At 40.2% G+C, this 24,782-nt stretch overlaps 1 protein-coding gene across 9 annotated transcripts in view; it reads right to left on the bottom strand.

Annotated features, from left to right (window-relative positions):
• Positions 1-24,782, bottom strand: part of PTCH1 (patched 1) — a 70,134-nt gene that overhangs the window by 15,681 nt on the left and 29,671 nt on the right. For 6 of the 9 annotated variants that reach the window (XM_075277640.1, XM_075277650.1, XM_075277602.1 and 3 more), the window contains exons 3-16: positions 19,178-19,367; positions 18,748-18,817; positions 17,280-17,371; positions 16,243-16,462; positions 15,869-15,990; positions 14,631-14,778; positions 13,301-13,432; positions 12,982-13,137; positions 11,637-11,735; positions 11,126-11,251; positions 8,635-8,753; positions 7,431-7,821; positions 6,832-7,141; positions 2,300-2,442 (exon numbers count right to left, since the gene is read on the bottom strand). In XM_075277640.1, the coding sequence (XP_075133741.1) occupies positions 2,300-2,442; positions 6,832-7,141; positions 7,431-7,821; positions 8,635-8,753; positions 11,126-11,251; positions 11,637-11,735; positions 12,982-13,137; positions 13,301-13,432; positions 14,631-14,778; positions 15,869-15,990; positions 16,243-16,462; positions 17,280-17,371; positions 18,748-18,817; positions 19,178-19,367 (2,318 nt within the window). The remainder of the gene's footprint in view (positions 1-2,299; positions 2,443-6,831; positions 7,142-7,430; positions 7,822-8,634; positions 8,754-11,125; positions 11,252-11,636; positions 11,736-12,981; positions 13,138-13,300; positions 13,433-14,630; positions 14,779-15,868; positions 15,991-16,242; positions 16,463-17,279; positions 17,372-18,747; positions 18,818-19,177; positions 19,368-24,782) is intronic. The other 3 variants (XM_075277612.1, XM_075277621.1, XM_075277631.1) reach the window with 3 other exon arrangements.

Below are 24,782 nucleotides of genomic sequence, written 5' to 3'. Positions count from 1 at the left end.
GAGGGTGGTTCTGGGAGGGATGACCAAGTTAGAGAAACATTTCGCAGAAACAAAGCAATGCAGAAAAAAAAAGACCTGGCAAACATCCCCCCGCACGTCTGGGTGCAGTTAACCTCCGTTGTTAACACTGAAGGAAATGCCACCCAGTAAATGAAGGAGCGCAATAAAAAATAAAACATCTGTATATGTGATCTTATGACTTTTCTTCTGTGGCTCAAGTATTTACTAAATGACCATTTCTTTTAATATTAACTAATTTACTGCTGAGATCCAACTACATGCAATGGCAGCCCCGATGGGGCCATGGATGGTGACCTTCCAAGTCACGAGCAATCACAGAAGGATAGGCACATCCATTTAACCACTATTTGTAAAAGACGGCTACAGAAGGAAAAAATCCTGGCAAGAATCCACACTGAGGTCTTCTGAATGAAATGAGAAACAGTGACAGAAGCACAACTCTCTTATTCGTGCCCCCAATGATTCGACGTATCTGGAGTTCATTAATTGTCTGGAGATGGAATAACAGCATGTCTTCAAGATGTGTCTGGCAAAGTACATCTCTACTGCAAGACCTCGGCTAGGAGAGATTTCAGGTCTCAGCATCAGATTCCATATAGGACATGTATGTAATTACTGGAGCAGAAATAATTAGGGGGTTGTTGCCGTCTGTCTCCACACTTTCCAGAACAGTCCCACTTCCTAAGCCGTACTTGATGCTTTGTCAAAAATTGTAAAAATAGAGCATCATTTCCTCAAAAATAAAAAATGCCTTCTGTTTAAATACACTCAACCACATACTGAGAAGACTATTACTTTTCATGGAAAGACAGGACTGATTAGTTACAAAATTTAGAGTTAAATGAGCTTTCTGGAGCCATCGAAATTTCACTGTTGAAAGTCCAACTTCTCACCCCCCACAGGTCAACAGAATAAAGGTATCCTCTAAACTATTTCCACAGGAACAGCACTATACATACAACTGTGGCTGTGCCTGGTAGTGGAGCTCAACCCCATTCAGTCTGCTCAAAGTTGGCCTCTCACTAGCCAAGTATTCTTGACCTCTTGCAGGTGATTTCTGTTGCCCTGAGGGCAACAAACAGTATGCTAGAGGAAATAAGCTGGAGACCATGATAAATAGGAAAAGGGAGTCCACTAATGTATCCCTGTGTTGCTGTATGTGGTCTCCGTTCTCCCATGCATTTGAGGATTCCTGTCCATGACTATGTAGGATTCTCACAGCCACTCCAAGGAGTCCTGCCATAGTTCACTCTTGTTTTTAACAAATGGAAAACAAAACAAAACAAAAAAAAAACCTCCAAATTATATAGATCCATATATCACACAGCTAAGCTTTTCTCTTTCCATCATGTCCTGCTCCTAGATAGGGCAGCAAAAATCATCTGACAGGTTCCCTTTAAAGAGGACCTTTCACCTCCTGGGGCACATGAGGTTTTATACACTGTTAGAAAGCAGACAGCGCACTATTGGTTTTCACGTTCTGTGCCCCTGGTGAAGAGCTATCGGTGCCAGTACCGTAGCTCTTCACTGTCAGAAGGACGTTTCTAACAGTCAGTCAGGAACGCCCTTTCTCACAACAGCGCCTATTGTGCTGAACTGTGAGAGAACTCACAGCTCACCGTCATCGCTGGGCGGTAAGAAATGCCCCCTCTCACAGTACAGTGCTCTAGACACTGCTGCGACTAAGGGCGTTCCTGACCGACTGTCAGAAACGCCCTTTTGACAGTGAAGCGCATCGGTACCAGCACCGATAGCTCTTCACTGGGGGCAAAGAACAGGAAAGCTGACAGTGCGCTGAATTCAGCGCACTGTCGGCTTTCTAGCAGTGTATTACACTGCATGTGCCCCAGGAGGTGAAAGGTCCTCTTTAAAGTCGAGGAAAAGCCCTTTAAAGTATCCATCGTCTTAGACTTTGTGGGTATTACTTCCAAGTAGCACCCAAAGGGGGAATTCAGGACCAGTGTATTGTACGCTGATCTTGATGTCCCCTGCAACAACAGAAAATTTGTCTGATTCCTGACAGAAGTTTGTGAACTTTTAAGTTAAAATGGTGGCACAGATTCTTAACATAGTAGACATTAGATGGTGCAGTCCTGTGACAACATGAGACAATGTCACTTTGCTCTACTGATTACGTTATTGGTGAGCACACAGAAGAACTTATAAAAACAATTGTACTAGAGTGTTTTGTTCTTTAAAGATTTTTTCAGTTAATAATAATTAAAAAAAAAAAAAAAAAAAAAAAAAGACTACGGCTTACGTGAAATACTTTGCTTACCCGACTGAGGTCAATAGGTTTATCGGCATTGCCAGTCTGAATTAGCAATTTGTAAGCTAACACTGCATCATCAGATCCGTTCCTGTAATTATTATAGGTAATTTTCCCAGCTTCCCATTCACTATCAAAGGTATCTTGTAGTCCTATGGGGGAAAAGAGGAAATTCAACTCATATGTCATGTATTTCAAGAGGTGTTAAGAGTTACATCATCATCATCAAAAATAGAATTTGCAGATAAGCTACATATTTCACATGTTATTGGTCAGCTAGCCATTCATCAAAACACTGAATATATTACAATAACTAACACCAGTTGTTAAATATGTTGTACAATTTTCTAATTCTTGTCAAATAGAACATGAATGATCCACTAGGACAGACAATAGATTAATAGCTAAAATAAATTTAATAGAAAAAAATACATTACTTATGGGAAATAAGAAAGCTAACAATTTGAAGAAAAACAGTCTCAGGGTGTAAACAGGGTGTAAGAGCCAATCACCTCAATCGTCTTCAGGTAAGGATGACTAAAATATAGATTCAAGGGGTTGTACCACAAACACCACCAGGATAGGAGATAAGTTTCTGATTGGTGGAGGTACGACTTCTAGGACCCCACCAATCATGAGAATGAACGCTGTACACTAGTCCTATAGAGTGGAATGGGGCAGAGCTGGATATGTACAACCTCTAATCCCCTCAAATTGGGGCCCCTGTTCTCATCATCATCAGGGGACCTCTACTAATCAGACATCCATGGGACCAGTCCCTATGTGACGGAACCAGGCTGGAACCCCTGGGTCCGTGCAGAAGAATCTGCTGAATAAATCAAGGTAAAATTAAGTCCGAGGACAACCCCTTTAATAGCAATTCAAGTCTTAGTAGCTAAACATTTCAGGCTAGACTGCATATTGTTTCCTTCATTCTATTTCCACTTGTATAGCTAGTAGTAAATTATCCAAACTAAGTTATGCTATATTCACATCCATAGCTGTCCAATCCATCCTTTTGAAAAATGGACATATATGGATCAGGGTAACGATGTACACAAACGGATCCCAAGGGACCCCACTGACTATAAAAATGTCTGGCTTGCAGGGCATTTTTGTCCAGCAATTCCTGATAGATCTGCATTGAATGGACACCTAGGGCAGATGTGAACATAGCATTTTGGATATATGATAGTTTGCACTATTTAAAAAATGTTTATGCATGTGGGTAGCCCAATGGTGCAACATTTAATACTGTAGCCTTACAGTACTGTGCTCCTACCGCTGAAGATTTAGAACAACAGCATCTGCAGGGAGTTTGGGAGAGTTTCCTTCCACATTGCCAAAACAAACCAATAGGTTAACTGCCTTGTTATGAAACTGGTCATAGTAAATGTGCAAATCTAATGTGTAGAAATGAGTCAGCTCAACTAAGGACATAGCCTAAGGTGCAATGTAAGGGAAAAAGTATTCTTTATATACATTCGTAAGTGTTCAAATGAGTACATATGTACTAAAAATGTCTTAAGCCCGGTTCATATCTGCGTTCGGGTCATTCCCCTATACACATTAAATATATGGAGAGAAAAGTCCTGCAAGTAGGACTTTTCTCTCCGGATTTTTCACACGGAAACCACATGGATCCCTTTATAGTCTATGGGGTCCGCGGGTTTCCTTAGGGGTCTCCAAGCAGGTTTGAGGGGTCTCCAAGCAGACTCCCTGAACCGAGATGTGATGCGGGCCTCAGTACTTTAAATGCTAGAAAATACAAACTGTGTAAGCAGAACAGTTCAGAGAACTTCAGCTTCAAAATTCAATAGCTTGAAATTCACTGCAGATATGGCCTATTAGAAGACAACACATGGGCCCAGGCATGATGGGGAGGATACATGCAATAGTCACCATACTGAGCTACTGTTCAGCAGGTTAAAATGGAAAGTTGTGTGACTAGAGAAGGCAAGAACTAATAAAAATACTTCAGTTTTTGGGCTTCATATAGCATCTCAGCTGCTTCTTGAGCACAGTGTGAGTGAACACGATTTTGTCAATTTGTTCCATCTGTTCAACTTGTGCAGCTAATACAAGATGTGGGATCTGCTGCCAGCATGTGTAAAGATCACAGCCAACATCTATTCACTCTCAACTGCTCCTTTCCTCTCTGCCATCCTGTTAGGGGAGAGGGAGCAGAGAGGGAGACGCTTAATGTCTCTGTGCACACAGGCAGTGGCAGGCAGGTAATCTGGAGCACATTTCTTACAGGAAGCCATAGCTCAGCACACGCTGACCACTGCACAAACATACATGACAATTCTCAGACCAGAGAGAAAGAAGAATGGGATGACAAAGTAGAAGACCCCCTACGTTTGCACCAGAAATGTGAAATCCAACCCATCATTACAGACCATCCATCCCAAACACATGTTGTCTTGCTCAGGGAGAAGTGTTAAACCTACATTCCTGCTGAAAGACAGTTAATGCCTTCCATTGTTTTCAACGAAAATAATATTGAGTACCATGGGTCATTCATTCATACCAGTAAACTTGTTGCCATACATGTTGGAAAGGTCCAAGGTATTGTGGATCACTGAAAAATGCCCAAAGGTGCAGAGCATAAAATACAGTATAAAAACGCAGTAGGAAGCAAGCTGTAAAGTACTGTACACCATATTTCCAGCACAATATAGCATTTACAAAGAGATTTACTCAGAACCACTTTCTAAGAACCTCCAGTCATTACTTAACAGCTGCAGAAGGAATCAGAGTCCTGTGTCCCAGATGGAAAGCAGGGGAGCCCGTGAGATGAAAAGATATCAGATTAAAAACAAATCTAAAATTACAATCAGAGCACACAAAAAGAAATCACTTGGAAGGGAGATGTTATCATTTTTAAGGAATGCAATTACACTGCTACAGTTGCTTAAACAGAATTTAGTCTAATCTGTCCTCCTTTTAGCTATGTGCTGTTTTCTTTAACCGATCACTGACGCTTTCTTTGCTTTGTAAAACTCCCCATAGCAGTGAAAGGCCTAAAACAATAAGACTAGTAAAAACTTGTGAAACCCTGAGAACAATGAGGCATGTCTCAAAGAGATTACACACAGCTAGTCCTACCCACCAGAGAATGTGACCAGAAATGCAATACCACCCAGGTCTAGCAAGCCACAAAACCACAACTGACACACAAAGTTCTTCCAATAAATACCCAACAAAGGCTTAGAAATAGATCAGAGTATGCGTCAGTCCACAGTGAGTACACATCCTAGATGGCTCAGCTTCCTATTATCACTCTTGGCATTGGAGTCCAAAATTAATCTGGTTAAATAATAAGATTAAAGACAAAAATGTTTTTATTCTATCATTGCTATTCATGGCCAACTAATTCAATACAGTTTCCTTGTAACTGTCGGCTCTTTTTATCAATCTGTCTGTCTGTCTATACACGCACACACTATATCAAAAGGATATCAACCTGTCAAAAAAAGATGTATTTTATAACCTATACAGGACCCATAAAGCTGACCATTTTGTCACATTTAATTCAGAGAGTTAAAAACAGAATTCCCATGACAAAAAAGTTATCCCCTATCCAAAGAATGGTTGGTAATGTTAGTGAGTGCTGAAGGTCCACTCAATAGGACTTCACCAATCACAAGAATTGGGGTATTTTGCACCCCAGATTGAATGGAGTGGCAGATCAATAAGGATGCTTCTTACTCATGTCAATGAAAGTGAAATAGATAGCCGAAACACCATCAATGGAGTGACGTACACGCTGACTGGCTTGCCCTGCACCTGGAAATCTATAGATGGATTATTCACAGGGAAGCTGTAACATAGGTTGAGAGGTCAAGATACACAATAGATAATCAGACAGTTTTACCTACAAACAACCAAATCTGCTGCAGCTTAAAAATACATATATATCTTCAATATTGATAATTCAAACCAATAGCTATTCCTCCCTACTCCACCATATACATAGATGCTCAGTTTGGCCAAGAGTGTATGCGCTTTCAATGGAGGAGAGAGAGTAACTTGCGGCCAGACAACTCTGGAAGTGGCTTTTCTCCAGGCGGAAAAGAAAGGTTCAATCACTGAAATTGAACATGTGCCATCCTTCTTTCCTCCAAGATCCTGAAGGCCCCCATATACATTAGACCCACCAGAATCATCCAGTTTCTCTCTGAATGATATGTAAGCCTTAACACCAGTCTCACTTTCTGCTGTCTAGCTGTGATCCAATATCCAACCATCAGCGAATATCTATCTATCTATCTAAATATCTTACGTTGTTCTTTATGATTTTGAAGATCATTTATTTATTATATGGATCCCATGGCTGTGCTGACGTATATAAGTATCACTACACATTAGACAGTGGAGATTGAATTAGTTCAAATATACATCTCTGTAGCAATGCCTACTTTCCATCTGGAATTTATGGCTACCTGTAGTCATTTTTTACAGGCATTCGAGTGTGTATATGTAGTCTAACATAGCATTCATGCTACATCTTGAAGAGTGAACCAGTATACTCTTACCTTGCAGCCATTCTCTGAAGTAATGGAGCCACATTTTGGGAAGCTGTTGGTCACCCTCTAGCAAAACATATTTAACACTGGAAAAGCTCTTGTGCAGGTCATAGAGCAATCTCTGTGCACGGGGATAATCTGCCTTCTGCGTCACCACATACATGTTGTAGAAAGAGAAGTACTTAAATTGGGCTGCAATAAAGTCATATTCCCGAGTCTCCCGAGGCACAATATCAGTGAGGTCCAATCCATCTCGAACACGTGTGGTGCCATACAGACTAACACCAAGCAGAGCCAGAAACACCAATATCACGACAATCTGTCAACAAAAAAAAAAAAAAAAGGAAAATGTAAGCAACTTTTTACAGATAAAGACAACTATTATATGCTACTAATGCATTCATACATTAAGTAGTTAAAAATCTGAGCTATTTGTATGCATTGTTTTACTTTAAACTTTGTTTCTTATGATTTTCCAGTGCATGTGCTCAAGATTTATTTTCAGCATTTTTAGTTATTGCTACACAATGTAAAGATTACAGGGCTATATGAGTAAAAATTGCAATTCTATTGTTTTACCTTATTGTAAGGTTTCAAATGAAAGTTACCTTTGTAGTTGGCTTTAACAGAAAAGGGGCGTAGTGCTTCTCAGCAAATGATGAAAGTGTCCATTTGGTGCAGGAAGGTTCAACGCAGTTAAAGCTGGAATCAAGTAGGTCCCGTGTGGAATTTGTGTTCTCCGGGGCCAGACTGCTGGCATCATGGGATGTAGAGACTGATGGCTGTACAGAGATTTCAGACAAAGGCTCTGCTGTGGTGTAATAGGACTGGGTCCGTGGGTCATATTCTGTCCGCAATTGGACGGTTGATTGCATAGTGATTTGTGTCTCATGCGCAAAGCTGTGGCTACTGTATGGTGGCGGTGGACTGTAGCTTGTATTCTCATTGTTATCCATGTATGCTTGGGGCTCAATCTGAATCACTCTACTGACACAGGGGCTAGAAGAAAAATTAAGAACTTCTGTTAACAATTACAGATGGACCTTAGTTCCAGTAGCAGAATTCTATTTCTATTTGTACTCCACAAAAAATGCCTGTCTCACTAATAACCCTTGTATGTATCCCTTATTAGTGTATGTGAACATCAAAGAAGGGGTCCCTCTTCTGGAACCAGAATGGAGAGTAACTAACAAAGAGATTCACTTGCTTTGGCGAATTTGACATGCCCATATATTACTTGGTCAGCATTCATCTGCTTAGGCATCATATAATACAGCAGTTCCTCTACCACGACCACTGGTGGTTTCTAATAGTGGACCCACAATGATCACCTAAACCCCGGCTGTCTTCATGAGATAATCTCAATAACATCTTAGCAACAAGTTTAGAAACTCAATAAAATGCAGGCAATAATATCTATATTACACGCAACACAACCATTTTCAAGACTTTGGTTTTCATGGTAGAACTAATGGGCACAACAACACTACATCACTTAATTATGAGGTTATAAAGGTTTTTAAAAACACCAAGAATGTTATCCTACTGTTATTCTTAAGAGTATGTTCACACAGTGAAATCTGCCTCTAATTTTAAGATCCTTCACGAGACATCTGGTGATTAGGCCCATTCCCTTGAGCCTAATGAGTGGGGGGAAAGCCGATCGTTAGGAATCTGAGGAGGATAAATACGACCAGAAGGAAAATCAGGGTGGAATCAGCAGCTGATTTTTGTCAAAATTTGCCTCGAAATTCGGCTTAATTTTCCGCTGTGTGAACACACCCTTAAATATACTTCTCTAATAATGTTTACCTGCTGAAGCAGCAAAAGATATCAAGCCTGCGATCTCTCCGTCGATACAGGTCCATGCTTAAAATGGCAGGGAATATCAGAAGAACCATGGCAAAGTTGAACACCACCACAACAGCAGCCTGAAGTACACAAGAAATAGTTCACACATAGTATTTATGCAAAAAGGCAAATTATAAAAACTGGGATATACGGTCTGCTATATGTACTTGGAATGTACACAATATTTGCACTGCACTGCGTAAGAGGGAAAGCTTATTACTAAGATAAAACACATTTTGTAAAGCATCTCCCAGACACTAAATATGTTCCCTGTATATACTGCACTCGCCTAGCTTCCTATGTATCACACATAGGCCTGTATGTTGACATAGAAGAGTTTATTTTTTCAGTTCTCCTGCACTACTATGGTTTACTAAGACACAGAATGAGTGGGCCACATGTCCGCTGCAGCCAGTGATCAGTAGTGATCTGCTAGACTACACAAGCCTTTCCTATTTGGTCACATTTAAAGCCCTTGTAAGGTTTCACTGTTCCAGTGTTTAAAAATCTGGAGCTTTCTGCCTGTAACTGATGTCAGAGAAGAATGGGAGGTCTGTGTTAGAACTACCAAGGGAAAAGCTAGTATGCCTTCTCAGATGGGGCCCTGCCCAAGGTATGTGTGTTTTCTTTGCCATTCCTGGCAGACCACACAGGGAGAGTGGGTGTACTGCATAGCTTGAAGTGATGAGCAGATGAGGACGCCTGTCAGCTCAAGCTCCACATTACAGCTGCTCCTCAGTAACTCCCTTCTTTATCCAGCTATTGTGTAAAGCCTCTTTTTGTCCAGTATATGACTCCAACATTACCCATTATCTATTCGAGACAGAGGTTAGGAAAGGTGACAGGCTCGGAAAAGAAACGCTTGCTTTTTTCCTAGAAAGATTTTAGAAGCCACTTATTGTTGAATCAATGAGACGCATGCATAAGGTAACGAAAACTTAACTTCATCTCTACATGTGTACATTTCAACTTATCGATACAGGAGCTCACATCTACAGCAGCACTAAACCAGCCCTATGACAAACTAAAATTCTGATTTAGCATTAGATGAGCTGATCTTTTATACCTTACATTTGGTGCCGGTATACAGAGACCTCCATATTTATAGACATTGAATTGTGGCCCATTGCAACTGTGTGAAACCAGCATTAAACCACAGCTTTTCATAAATAAATACAATACAAATAGAACAAATACAAGTTGTGATATATTCAAGAAATCAGTTTCCATCTCCTCTTATTAGGCTGCTCTCCTTACCTTCACTCTGTTTATTTACTTAGAATCCATATCCAGCTCACACACAGAACTCTATGAAGAGGGAGGGGGGATGTTGTTAATGGGGTTTTATGGAACTTTTAAACTGATGAACTATCCTTAGGATGTTGACCGATACCCAATAGCCCTGTGGACGCAGGCCATACGACATCACGTTCATCAGTTACAAGGCTTGATTACAGCTTAGTCCCATTCAAGTGAATGAGCACAGCTGTAATACCAGCATAAATGTACAGTGCTATGCCTGGTAAGTGCATCAGCTGTTTGAAGAGGCTGCAGCATTTGTGTGAGTGCTGCAGGTGCTTCAAACAGCTCACTGGCCTGGGTATTGGGACTCCTGTCGATGTTTAATTGTATCACAAATCTTAAGGATACGTCATCAATTAATACATCCTAGAAAACCCCTTTAATTTACTTATTTTCTTGAAAGATGGCAGTGATAAGAGCTCTCTGACTCACACTTTAGCAAGGTTGAGCATCTGCAGCTGTTTGTGTGTTTTCCAGCAGCAGCCTCCTTCTCCCCCCTACCCTCTCCATACATTTCTAGGTAAAAAGCAGCTCAGTTTAATAACTGGAGAATGAAACACATTTCTTTAATAAGACATATTGCAAAGTTGCTTATATTTAAATGGATATTTATTTATTAAACGTTGTTTTAAAAATTGAAGGTACACTTCAAGCTCAGAATATTAAAAAGGATAGCTGTTTGGCTGACCGCTATCTCCCCCCAACACCCTCATAAGCATCATGAACACGCTTGGCTGAACATTGCATGCGTAAAGAAATGGCAAAATAAGGTCACTGTCAGACTCCTCGACAAGTTGAGTTGGGGAGCCCCTATACACTATAGATGGTCAGTTGAACGTGTTGAAATTGACAGGTTTAGTCAATACAAATCTAATGTGAATAGCTGATTTAGTGATACACATGTTATATATGTGGTTTGTACAAAGGAAAACTTCTGAATTCCTTCTTATCTGGTAATATTTAGTAAAGACAAGAGACCCTTCAACCCTGCATATACTAGGGATAGGGACAAGCTTATCTTAAGGTCTATGTATGGAATGTATCCATGCACACTAATAAAATGGATTACAATGCATATCTGTAAAGCTATCAAAAACTCTTCTTCCAAGTCTATAGATAGGTTTAGTATGTGGGAGGGAAAAAATCTTACTTGAAGAGAGAAAGCCCTGAGTGCAGGAATAGGTATTAAGGCAGCCATGAAGAAAGCGGTCACATTGCTGATAGAGGTTAGGGCAACACTAGCGCCTGTTCTTTTCAAACATTCCCCAGTTCTGTCCTAAAAGTCAAAAAAAGAAGAAAAAAAAAAAGATATAAAAATGTAAATTCACAACATTTAATAAAATGCAAAATAACCTAATTTTCTCACGACCATTTGGACACATGATTATTCCCAAATATCACTCAGTATCTGTTAAAACACAATGGACTGCCATGTCCACAAAGCTGTTATTCTGAAAAATTAAAGCTAATCTGTATCTTCAGTGTACAAAAACAGAGGGAGAACCGCCCAATACAATGTGGATTTATAGAATATCTATACCTAAGGATGGAGTGTATCGGTCCAAAATCAGCATTGAATAACGTAATGTGGCTCAGTATATGCCTCCTGGATAAAATTCCTCTAAACAAAGACACTTTTCATTTGCAAGTTTTGCAATTACCTCAAATGGAATCCTATTATTTTGGCCCGTTTCACTAAACGCATGTGCCAAAAGAAAGACATCGTCTACACCAACACCAAGAGCAAGAAAAGGCAGAACCTGTAGGGAACAATGCAGGTAATGAACACTTGACACACACATATACAATCTCTGGCAGCCATACATGCACCCCAAGTAACATGTTCATTCGGCGCACAAGCTTACTATATTAGACAACTGCCTTGCAGACATATTTTGCATTCAGGAAACTTTGCTTGGTCTGGTCTGAACTGCAGTTGAAGTGTAGGCTCACCTTTAGTGAACCTAAGCTAAGAAATTAGGGAATTCCCATAAATAGCAGTTCCTTCATAGACATCTATTATTGGAGTAGTAGGAGAATTCTGATCATAGCACAGGGAAGCCGCAGGGAATTCAAATTCCTCATTGCTTCCCTGTCAGCAGGCATAGGCAACCCATGTCTGCTCTTCCTTTGGCTGGCTACATTCTTCTGACAGATTTTCAGGGCAAAGGTTGGGAAATCTGAAATCCACACAACCATACAGGGATCTTATTATCAGAATAATACTTCTTGCATAGAGTGCAAATTTTATATATTCTATTAATGACAAAATACAAAAATGCTGTTTTGCAAACTGCGAGTAGCTGTTATTCATATGTAGCCGTTTACCACACACATTAGTAATAGGTAGTAATGGTAGCTTCTAAAATACTCAAAAGGAATCTGGCTTGCTGAACATGCTGATCTGACAACACTGTGATATAGAGCAAGAGGAGCAGAGCACTCTAAGCTTATGAGTCCAGTGGGCAGTCCTACTCCGTGATTGACAGGCTACTCTGTATATCCATTCGTTCAGTCATTGAATAACACCACCCACTGGACTACTCAGTCCTTTATGATTTCAATCAATAAGATCCAGGTTACACTGATGCGTTACACAAAACTGTACAGCACTCTGTTCAGCTCTTCCTGTGCTAGAACATGTGGCTTGCAGAACAGTCTGTATTTTTAGGCTGAGACCCACGTTGATGAAACACAACTTTTTTTGTTGCATTTTTTTTTTTAGCCAGGAGTGGATTGAGCAGAAGGTTGAAGTATAAATACTTCCTATATATTTCTCATTCCATTTGTAGCCATTTTTGGCTTTGGCTCAAAAAAAAACGCAGCAAAAGGTGCAACAAAAAAGGCTGCCTATCTGCAATGTGGGCCCTTAGCATTACAGTGACAGGTTCTCTTTAGGGCTCTGACAACAAGAATAAGAAAATAACATGAGTTTAATGTGGTGTCCTCATATATCATGCAACTAATCTTACTCCAATTTAAATATATGCTGCATGGTATTAATACCTGAGTTGTTGCGGCATTAAAGGAAATTCCAATCAATGAACACAGGCCCAATCCTGCTGCCACTGAAAGCGCAACGAGCAAAACTCCAGCCAGCCCCACGGCACCCTGAGACTTGGCACAGTCCCACCTCAGCATGGTTAAACAGGCATAGGCAAGCTGCAAATGAAACATTTGGAAACAAAGAGCAAACTACATTAAAATGCGGCAGGTCACCCCATTCCCTTGGCAATTCTCTAAGGAAGAAACTATTTTAAACATGCATGTTAACGTCCTAAGTGTCAAAGCCCCTATGCCAACATCTCTTAGGTTAGGGATTCACCATTAGCAGGTAGCCACTGGCAACTCTGATGACGCTGACGTCTGAAAATGACTTGAGGATGTCGTCCAGTGTAGTTGTTGTAAAAGGAAGGACTTTCTGGGTGGCATTTTGTGCAACACTTTGATGTACAACCTGACAGTGAGGGAGACAATGATATAACAGGTAGAGTTAGGCGAGAATTTCAACACCCTCCACTAAAAGTAAGTACATTTGTCGGATGCCTAATCCTCTGCTCAGCCCTGATTTTATTCACTTAAAGACAATAAAATGAATATTGTAACTTTACAGGGAAGTGGGATGGTAGAAGGATGCAGAGCCATCACTCATCACCTATATATCACTCTGCAGTGGTCTTCTCCTCAATGCCTGGAAGAGGAGGCTTTAGGTTTAATTGGATGGCTGACTCACAGGGGTCACAAGCAACTCGGCAAAGGTCAATGCTTGGGAAACAAAGGCCAAAAAAATGTCACATGACCTCACCAATGGGACCGCAGCTGTGAACAGATTCTCTGGCTCACTAATGTGTTCCAGACACCTTTCTTTACAAGTCACACTTGCTTTTTATTTCAGTTCTCTTCTCCCTAGCCTGCATCCTATATTAGGAAGTATCACCCTGGCAAGCCTCTAAAGCTCTAAGAAAAGAAACCTTTTTGCCATTACAAATTGTTCTAACATAAAAAGTTTTAGGCATCTCCAATCTGTACATCTAACATATAAAAAAAGCTATATTCTCTAGGCCGCTTCTGGATGCAATATTTCTATATAATCTGTTTGCAGTCAATATCTGAAGTTCAATATTTCTACTTTTTGGCCCCAATTCATGTATAGTTACAATATATTGTAGATTAAAGGGGATCCAACCTACAAACTGAATTATGCACAAGACTTCATTTGCACAGCCATAATGTGGCTCCATAAGGCCCCATGCTTTTCCAGACTGAACGTGGTCTGTGGACTCCTTGTATCACAGTGATCTTTGATGCTAGGAGCTCCTGCCTCCTTAAAGATCCACTATCCTGTACTATATACTATAAAGGACATTAGAATGAGTGGGAGATATTGACCCCTAGCATCAAAGATCATTATGACGCCAGCAGTTTGACAATACAAGTCAGACCTCTTCTTCATGCCACAGCACCAACACAGTGCCATACATAAACTTGGCTTCATAAATTCCTTGGTGATCACCAGTACCAGGTGGCTACAGGCGGTGCCAACAAATATTTAATTACAATACTTTTACAATAGAAAAGCATTACAATCACGTTTATTATAAATGTATAAAGTAAACTCTTATAAGTTCCTACAAACATAATATACCCAGCTGTACCTGAACATAAACCCGCTGCCAGGCCTCCAGAATGGCTGCTGCTTTCTCTTCATTCCAATTGATCTTAGAAACATCAATATGTCCCTTGAAGTGCTCATACATCTGCTTAGGAGTCATTAACTGAAACATAGTCTGTAATGCTTGGGCACTGTAACACAGAAAAAGCATGGAAATGTTTCATTAGCAAATCCAGTAAATTTTGTAGACACTGTTGCATTCCTTTTCTAAAGTGCATGTACTTTACAGAAATATAAAATTATACACGATGGAGCCTTGAGTCATTAAGTTTTCCTTTTGTTAAGCAAAAGTCAAAAGGTCAATATCGCATATTAGAAAACATTTCTCGTTGCGATGCCATGTGTAGAAACCCTGTCTGCAATCACTAAAAATTTGGCTTGACTTGAGAGCTCCACCAGACTAAACTCTTGACACTCTGCAGGAATCTCGGAAGTACACAAATGGTGATTATTGTTTAAACAGACGTGTGCACGTCTCTGTCCTCTTCACTATGCAAGCACACGGCGTTCACTTTATTGCATTTACATGTCAGCCCTTACTGGCCAACAATTATAGTAACTAATGGTGCACAAAATCTATCAAGCAGCTGATACATAGATACAGCACGTCATAACTACAGAATACGGAACTTTTTCATCTGGACCTGCAATTGACCATTTAGTTATTGTGTAAGCCTAATATTTCTAGAACAAGAGATTAGGATAGGGGTTACATGGCAACAGTGGTTGTGACAGCAGTTTCTTAAAACGCAACTCATCACTCTTCACATCTGAACAATTGGAGTGCCATTGCTGTTTAAGGCAAGCAGAAAAGCAAGACTTGAGGTGGCAACAAAGAACAAAAATTGGATCACTGAAATGTGAAAAAACCTAGTCTGGCCATATGAATCCAGATATCTGATGCACTATATTATTTGAAGGTCAGAATTTGATCCAAGCAGCCTGAATGGATGAACTATGTTTCTGGTGTCAATAAGTGAACCAATGGGATTTGGTGGAATGGTTTCTTGGCATACTCTGGGTCCTTTAATACTAGTGGATGATACCGATGTATGCCTTGATGTGTGCTGCAGTTCTGAAATCCAAAGCAAGTGCAACAAGCTATTTGATGGGTGTGTCTAATAAATTGGCCATTCAGCATATACATACATTTAGTTATTGTGAAAGAGTCCTTTTCTCTGTGAGGTCTGTATAATTTCTGGTTTTATGACTATCACTTACCTGACTAGCTTTCCACTAGCATTTTTCATTGTGCCACCAATGATCAGTTCCTCTTGCCAGTGCATATACTTTCTTGAAAGACCATAGCATCCTCCACTCATAACAAGGGCAATATCCAATGGCTAAAAGTGAAATATGACACAAAATCCTATGAAAGCTGTTGGCTTTGCAAACACTACTTTTACAAATATTCTTCATTTTATTTTAATTTTACTCAGAATTTTTCTCACTTTGTTTTGAGACAACTATAACAGATGTCCCATAATATACAGACTATAAGGTATGCAGCAAAAACTCTACACCATTACCAACAAATATACTAAGTTCATTTTCTAAGAACAGCTTGAGAAATATTATCCTAAGTATGAACTCACTTTGCTTGAATTTTTATTAGGTGCTGTAGGCGGACAATCCGAATCTAAAGGGTTGAGGCAGGGGCGGTCCATATACGCGTGACCAACCTCAGCCTTTTTCAGCATTTCCTCCCAGATGTCTATTGGGAACCCTTGTCTCCTCATCTCCTCCAGCAAGCTCATGGGGTCAAAGTTTGTCCATTGCAAAGTGGGTTTACCTCTGGAGAGAAACCAATGTGAGCTAAAAATGACAACATACAATCTGTGTATCTACTAGGAAACAGTGGGAGTTAAAGCATATAACTAATGATGACAAATCTATATCTGTGAAAAAAAAATAGTAAAAACAAGGCAAGCGGGAGCAGAAAATATTTTTTAAGCAAGCCTGGTGACTTGGCAAGAGTTCTCACTACACAGGCTACTGCTGCTTCACCAGAACTGGCACTTTTCAAGCTTCAGCCGGGCAGATTACAAAGGCTTTCTGGCTGCCTCATTTTGTTGTCTATGCCAAACTGTATTTGCCCATCCAGGCTTAAGTCATTATTTCAAGTCTCCCAACTAGAAACTTGAAAATGCTTCACGTCCTACATCCAGAGCTGCACATTGTAGGTTAGGGGATGGCCATTGCAAATTGCTTATTTTCAGAGACAAGCAAACCAGGACATGAACAATTACTCAGACACGAACTCTTGCATAATTACTCAAAAATGCCAACATATGCCAAATGCACAAAACAATTAACTCTTTGTTGCATGCAGACTATGAAATATAAAAGCTGCTCAACTGTAAAAAATCTAAGATGGGAATTAAAATGCGGCTTTTTTTTGTTTCATTAAACAAATGAAATAAAAAGAAACCCAGTTGCGTATGCCTCTGAATACTTTAAGCTTTACAAGCACATTCCCAAGCACATGCTACAAAACGTTCCCAAGAAGGGAGCAATAAAAGGAGTGCATGCACATTAGAGCTACACCCTAGAAACATCAACCTTTTTAGAGGAATTTTGCAAAGTAAATGAAACACATTTCAGCCATGCAAATAAAATACAAAATGCTTACGGTAGATATGCCCTTCCAGAATGAAGTTTTGCTCCTTCCCAAAAGCAGTCCAATGGTGTGATAATTAAACAAGGGTATAGCGATTCAATGATCTGTAAAGAGGGTGTTTTACAGTTAATAACCCAGCACTTCATTTTCAAGCCTTAGTAAATATATGCCCATACAAGGGGAGTTCTAGTTTAGGAAAAATTGGGGCACAGGTAGGTGATGGTATAAAATAAAACTAATAATAGCTATCACATTGCCCTCTGCCCCAACACTGTTGTTCCGGTCAGCGCTCCAGTCATGTATGACAGAATGACAGTGCTGGAGCTGCCAGTGGTGCTTGTATTGTTATTTTACACTACACTATGCCAGTGAACAAATTTTAGAATCTTGGACAACTCCTTTAAGGATTATATAGCCCACAACATACTCAGACATAGGTTCAGTAAATATAACGTTTCTGAGCATTTTTCGAAATTTGATCCTTTTGAGCTGGCGATGGTGTTGTTTGGTTGAAAAATCCCATGTTCAAATACACTTTCAGGTCATTCTGCGTAAATGTAGGGGTTGTGCTCATACTATACCCATAGCGGGAGCTAGCTCTCACTCTGGAGGACTCAGCACATCCATACATTACACAAACAGGTCAGGGTTACAGGTAAACTGAGCACATTCAATCGCCAGATTCAACAATTACAGCCGATCGTCGTGATTGAATTATCATCAGGGGGCTTTCTAACATAAAGACTGTCTAAGGGTAAGTTCACACAGAGTTTTTTGGTCAGGATTTTGAGGCCGTATTCGCCTCAAAATCTTGACCAAAAGGATGGCTCCATTTGAAAACAAGGGGAGCCGCTCAGGAGCTTTTTCTGGCAGCCGGCTCCCAGAAAAAGAAGCAAGGTGCTCATTCTTCAGGCCGTTTCGCCTTGCGATTCGGCTTGAAGACGCTCCCTCCTCCCGACTAGGCTCATTCATTGGGCCTAATCCGGAGCTGAGCGCACGGCTGGATGCCGATGAAGTGCAGGTCCCGATCCACAAAACCCTGTGTGAACTTACCCTAAAACAGGAGAACCCTTTAAACTACTCCCAGTCAGGATTAAAGTCTTTCATGTGAAGGCAGAGCTGTGCCAACCACATGGTATCATTTCAGCTTAGTGTTAGTTACTTATATAGACTAAGCTATTACCTTTATATCCACATTGAGCAGAACAATTTTGTTTTCTAGGTGAACTTAGTAATGTAAGGCTGCCAGTAATCACTGTGCCAAACTTATCTCCTAATTTTATAGTGACAGAATGCTCTGGCAATAAAACTAAATGAGTAATATGAAGGTAAAGAGCAATGTCAGCATGGTATGATATACTTTCCCACAGTGATATAGATCATATGCATGCATAAATATCTCTCATCTCATGATTTCTTATTTAATAGTGATTTCTTGGTCAGAAACGTCAATATACTTTTTCTCTTTGCAGTCCTTTACCTGGCTCATATATCCAGCTTCGGTTATAAGTTCCCCTGATTTAAAACATAGCTCTTCTAGTTTCCATGACCTATTGATAAGAAAAGAAGAATATATAGATCACACAATCAACTTCACACAATAGTGGTTTGCACCTTTGTCATACCTGTATTAATATTGAACCTATCTCATGGTCATATAATAAGCACATATCTGAAATAACTTATATCTGTTTTGTGTTCACAAAAGAACCATTGAAGTCTAATGAGATGACCCAAATTCTGTATGCACTCTACATATTGCACTTGCAGTCATATGGAAATAGAAAGGTGGTCGATCAACAAATAGAAAAACATTACAGTTCCCAAATTCAAGGAAGTAATGAAACAAGAACTGGTCGGAAAAACTCTGCAGTGAATTTGAAGCAGATTTTTACATATGCGGCATTTACCTGTCGTACATGTAGACCTGCACCTTGGTGGCTTCAAGTGCCGAGTGAAGATGTTGCCTCAGAACTTCTGTTGCTAGGACATTAGCACCATCCTCTAATGGAGTCTGGATCATGAGTTGTGGATTAAACATGGCTTCCTCTCCGATCTTTTGGCGAGTATAATTTAATTCACGACTCACTCGTCCACCAACTGCAAGAAAAATACATTTAAAGATCAAGGAAAATATAAGAATCCAGCACTAACACAATACCAGAGAACATGAAGCCGCCATGCAACTACTAGACTACTATTCTCAAAAACGTCTGCTAGGGAAGAAGGACTTAAACAGCTGCCGCGTCCTTCTCCAGATGATATTTGTTGACAACTACAATAAACCCTAAAAAAGTAATAATTACATTACAAATAGCCTTCATTTTTCTTCTAGTCTTTTGCCCCCTCCATATGGAGAGGCTAAATCACTTTAAGAAAGCTTTCTATACTGAGCAGACTGAACATTTTTTGTACAATTTCTTGCACTTGTATAAACAGTCTGGTTCTATAGCCCATTTCACGATCAATGGCTTTTATGTATATACATCCATACATAGAAAGAAAAAAAAAGTTGGCACTGTTAAAACAATTTTCCTTTGCAACAATGTTACAAGAGCTTGGTTTGGTAGAAGAAACTGAAACTTCAGATTGTTAGGATGCATTCATTCACAATGGTGCGTTTCTCTACATCATGTTGTTCAATTATTTATTTAAAAAACAGCCTTCAATACTTGAATTGACCTCTTTTTATGGCCTTGTGTTCTGTTTGGCGGACAGAATAGCACAGTCTACTTCTGAGTAGCAAAGCATCTCTTATGATGGCCATACACTCTAGAGGACTTGTCACTAGGACTGAAAAGTCCAATAATACACATCATTTGAGCTCTGTCACCCTGAACATTTTGCCATCTCTCCCCCGACACCTGCCTTCAAGGTAATTATATATATATATATATATATATATATATATATATTATATACATACACATTGGACAACTGGGCGATCCCCCTAAAATTGTCAAATATGCCAAATATATCATAAATGAGATATCTATACAAGCGATGCTACTTTACAATGAAATCAAAGGGAGTTGTAGAAACCCAACTCATATGGATTTGAATGTAGAGGTAACTCATTCTCAAATAAAATATTCTTATTTATACATGCATTAAATCTCATGCATAGTTCTAGTTATTAATCTAAAAGTGTAACTAAATTGCAAACACAAGGAAAAATAATATAAAAGCTTTGCTGAAATAAATGCTCATAAATAAATTCTTATAACATATCCACAGAAAATGCCATAAATGTCTGACAGATGCAGGACAGGCCCCTAGGACCCACACCTCCACCCCTGCAAGTGTGCTTGATTGTTTTTGGAAATCCAATAGAAGTGAATGCTTATGTAAAGACACGCACGCAAGGCCATGGCACTAAGTAGCATCAGAGACTGGGGAACCCTCATTTTGGAGATAAGTGGAGGCTCTAGAAGTAGAACCAATATCTATTAAGACATTTCTGGCATATACGGTAGACCAATGTCAGGACAGGTCAGTGCTCTAACATGTATAGGGGCCTTCTGAGTCACTAGAGGTCAGTATAAAGAGGGATCACATGGCCCACCCTTTGATCCCATGGGAGATAAGCCTATGCCAATGGAATCTGGCAATAGCTTATTCCACTTTCTCCATCAAAAGAAATGCGTAACCAAGTATACATGTTTTGGTGGAGTTGGCATAACGAGTATGGGCAGATCAGCAGGGGTGTAGCTATAGGGGATGTAGAGGCAGCAGTCGCTACAGACTGAGGTCTCTCTGCCACATAAAACATACCACAATTCTGAATCGCACATTGATTCTAAATAGGGTTTGTAGGGGCCCCATTAGAGATTCTGCACTGGGGCCCAAGAGTCTCAAGATATGCCACTGAAGCTCATAACCCTGTTTTATAGTTACTGATCATTTTTATCTGCCCAATTTTGTCCATTTCTGCCTAGCATTGTTTGGAAAATTCTAACAATGATTGACAGCAGACTACAATCTAATGTTATTAGTCAAATCTTTCAGCCATGGTTGACCAAACATACATCTGCCAAATCATTGGCCTAATATTGGTCTCAAATGGGTAGGATTTTTGATTTCCTTTCACCAGGATCTTAAAAAGTCCATTAAATTTATTCCGTTTCATGCACAATACAGTGATGCTCTATTTCACAAGTTCTGACCCTAAAAAGGAGTCTCCTACCACCAAAACCACGTAAATACTGCTGCAGGGATTGTTAGTGGCATACGGAGCATATCTTTTTTTTGTACCACAGTTGCAATCCGACTGCTTTTATTAGTAGCTTTATTCCATATGCAATTGAGTTGTTTGGTACAATTGGGGTGGAGCCAAAGCAAATCACGTTCCATGGGAGATGTCAGTCTTTCAGTTCTGGGGTGGTATTGGGTGGCTTCCATGAAAGACAATAGGTGCCTCGGCATGTGTTGTCCCGCCTTGACAGCTTGTTTACATATGGGAAAAAAATTGAATTTCGCAGCAGCACAATGACACGGTCACTAACTGGCCCTACAATGGAATATAAGTGGTTTAGGGTTTTAAATAAAAAAAACAAACTGCAGTTACTGTGAGATTTAAGACCACACTGCTCCATGAAATATTGTGAATTACATGAATGAATGTCTAAACTTTTTGTGCCAAATGGATGAGGACAGTGTTTGTGACAAGCTGCTGACGTCTTTAAGGCACACCTGTTACAACAAAGTATTCCCTTTACTCATTACGCTAATAACTCAGCATGTAAAAAGGCCATCATCACGACTACCTGTCAAAACAGCAACAAAATACACACTGTAAATGCATGTAAAGAATGATGAAGCAAGAATGGATAAAATCCTCTCAGCAGGAAGACATTGAAAACTCCTCTAGGGATAAGCAACAAATACCTAGCTGGCTCCTCGGATCTCAATGACTTTTATACCAGACAGATTTTGGCTGATATAAAGTAGAAAACCAATACGCTGACAATATAAATCACAATGAGAATTCAACACAATTATATTTGTCTGCTAATATATAACAAAGTATTTTATATATCAAGTAACCCAAAGACAAATACCAAAGGACTGCGATACCACTTCTAACCAATGAACATGGACTATGAACGGTTGTCCATCTATAGGTCCATGTAAAAAGGAACACAATGGATTGTGCCATGACTTATTTATGGATTTTATACAAATCCATGAGAATGAAACCCTGTGTGTCTCTATATAAAATTGGAGATAAAGAAGGTACGGTATAGGACCATAATGGGTAGGTTGACACAACACAGATCACTAATAATGGGCACCATGATTAACTTTTGACATGTTGTAGAGTGGGGTCAAAAGCTGAGACAGTAGGGGTTCTGACCAGGGCTGTGGAGTAGGCAGGCTAGACTCCTCCATTTTTCCACAGATCATCTTCAGCTCCTGATTCCATCACAAATGACAGCCACGGTCAGTCAGACGTAGTAAATATCCTCTAACTTGTTAAAAAGCCAGTGACTGAATTCCTATAACAGTAAATATGTACCAAACTATTCATCTAAATATACAATATCAATAATTGTACCACAGAATTCAAGATAATTTATCATTTCATTTTGAAGTCAGAGTTGGAGTCGGTAACTTTTTTCTACTCTGACTTTAGCCAGAATTGGTCCTGACTCTGACTCCATTGCCCTAGGTCTGAGTGCAGACTCTCAAGGATGCCGAGAACAAATCTGCATCATCTTGGGTTGACTTTACTACGATAGGCTGTGTATGACTGGTACTCCGCTCTCTGAGGAGACCCAAGAATCCCACAGATCATGGCTTGAGCACAATTTCAGTGACCCCTTAAAGGGGTTAGATGTGATGGCTTGCTCAGCACTTTAGAAGCCAGTTTTCCCAGTCCCGGAGTCTATACGGTTTTATAATAGCCAGTGATCAGAACTTTGTAGACAGCAAAACAACCCACCAATGCTACACTGCCATCTACACTCGCCGGCCACTTTATTAGGTACACCATGCTAGTAACAGGTTGGACCCCCTTTTGCCTTCAGAACTGCCTCAATTCTTCGTGGCATAGATTCAACAAGGTGCTGGAAGCATTCCTCAGAGATTTTGGTCCATATTGACATGATGGCATCACACAGTTGCCGCAGATTTGTCGGCTGCACATCCATCATGCGAATCTCCCGTTCCACCACATCCCAAAGATGCTCTATTGGATTGAGATCTGGTGACTGTGGAGGCCATTGGAGTACAGTGAACTCATTGTCATGTTCAAGAAACCAGTCTGAGATGATTCCAGCTTTATGACATGGCGCATTATCCTGCTGAAAGTAGCCATCAGATGTTGGGTACATTGTGGTCATAAAGGGATGGACATGGTCAGCAACAATACTCAGGTAGGCTTTGGCGTTGCAACGATGCTCAATTGGTACCAAGGGGCCCAAAGAGTGCCAAGAAAATATTCCCCACACCATGACACCACCACCAGCCTGAACCGTTGATACACGGCAGGATGGATCTATGCTTTCATGTTGTTGACGCCAAATTCTGACCCTACCATCCGAATGTCGCAGCAGAAATCGAGACTCATCAGACCAGGCAACGTTTTTCCAATCTTCAATTGTCCAATTTCGATGAGCTTGTGCAAATTGTAGCCTCAGTTTCCTGTTCTTAGCTGAAAGGAGTGGCACCCGGTGTGGTCTTCTGCTGCTGTAGCCCATCTGCCTCAAAGTTCGACGTACTGTGCGTTCAGAGATGCTCTTCTGGCTACCTTGGTTGTAACGGGTGGCTATTTGAGTCACTGTTGCCTTTCTATCAGCTCGAACCAGTCTGGCCATTCTCCTCTGACCTCTGGCATCAACAACGCATTTCCGCCCACAGAACTGCCGCTCACTGGATGTTTTTTCTTTTTCGGACCATTCTCTGTAAACCCTAGAGATGGTTGTGCGTGAAAATCCCAGTAGATCAGCAGTTTCTGAAATACTCAGACCAGCCCTTCTGGCACCAACAACCATGCCACGTTCAAAGGCACTCAAATCACCTTTCTTCCCCATACTGATGCTCGGTTTGAACTGCAGGAGATTGTCTTGACCATGTCTACATGCCTAAATGCACTGAGTTGCCACCATGTTATTGGCTGATTAGAAATTAAGTGTTAATGAGCAGTTGGACAGGTGTACCTAATAAAGTGGCCGGTGAGTGTATGTCACAGTATCCTTTCAGAGACTCTGATGCAGAGACCTTTAGAAGTGTCCTGGAAGCCCAAATTTTAGATCTGGTGAAAAAAAACAAAACAGAACAGAACAGGACACCAGACAGACCCCATTATAGTAAAAGGGGTCCCTTGGGATTTGTTGCTATCCATCATTAGGCCAGACCTGCAACAGGCCAGAAGAATAGACAAAACCATAAGCAGGTTTGTAAACACATTGACAAACCATAATCTAAAAAAAAATATAAATGTATGTTAAAAATACAACTAAACATAACATTTAGGAACAATTCAATGAAATAAGACATTAGCCAAACCTGCCC

Source organism: Leptodactylus fuscus, chromosome 1, assembly GCF_031893055.1.
Source record: "Leptodactylus fuscus isolate aLepFus1 chromosome 1, aLepFus1.hap2, whole genome shotgun sequence".
In the NCBI taxonomy this organism is placed as follows: Eukaryota; Metazoa; Chordata; class Amphibia; order Anura; family Leptodactylidae; genus Leptodactylus; species Leptodactylus fuscus.
Note: the sequence above shows the minus strand (reverse complement) of the source record. Positions and strands in the feature narration are given on the sequence as shown.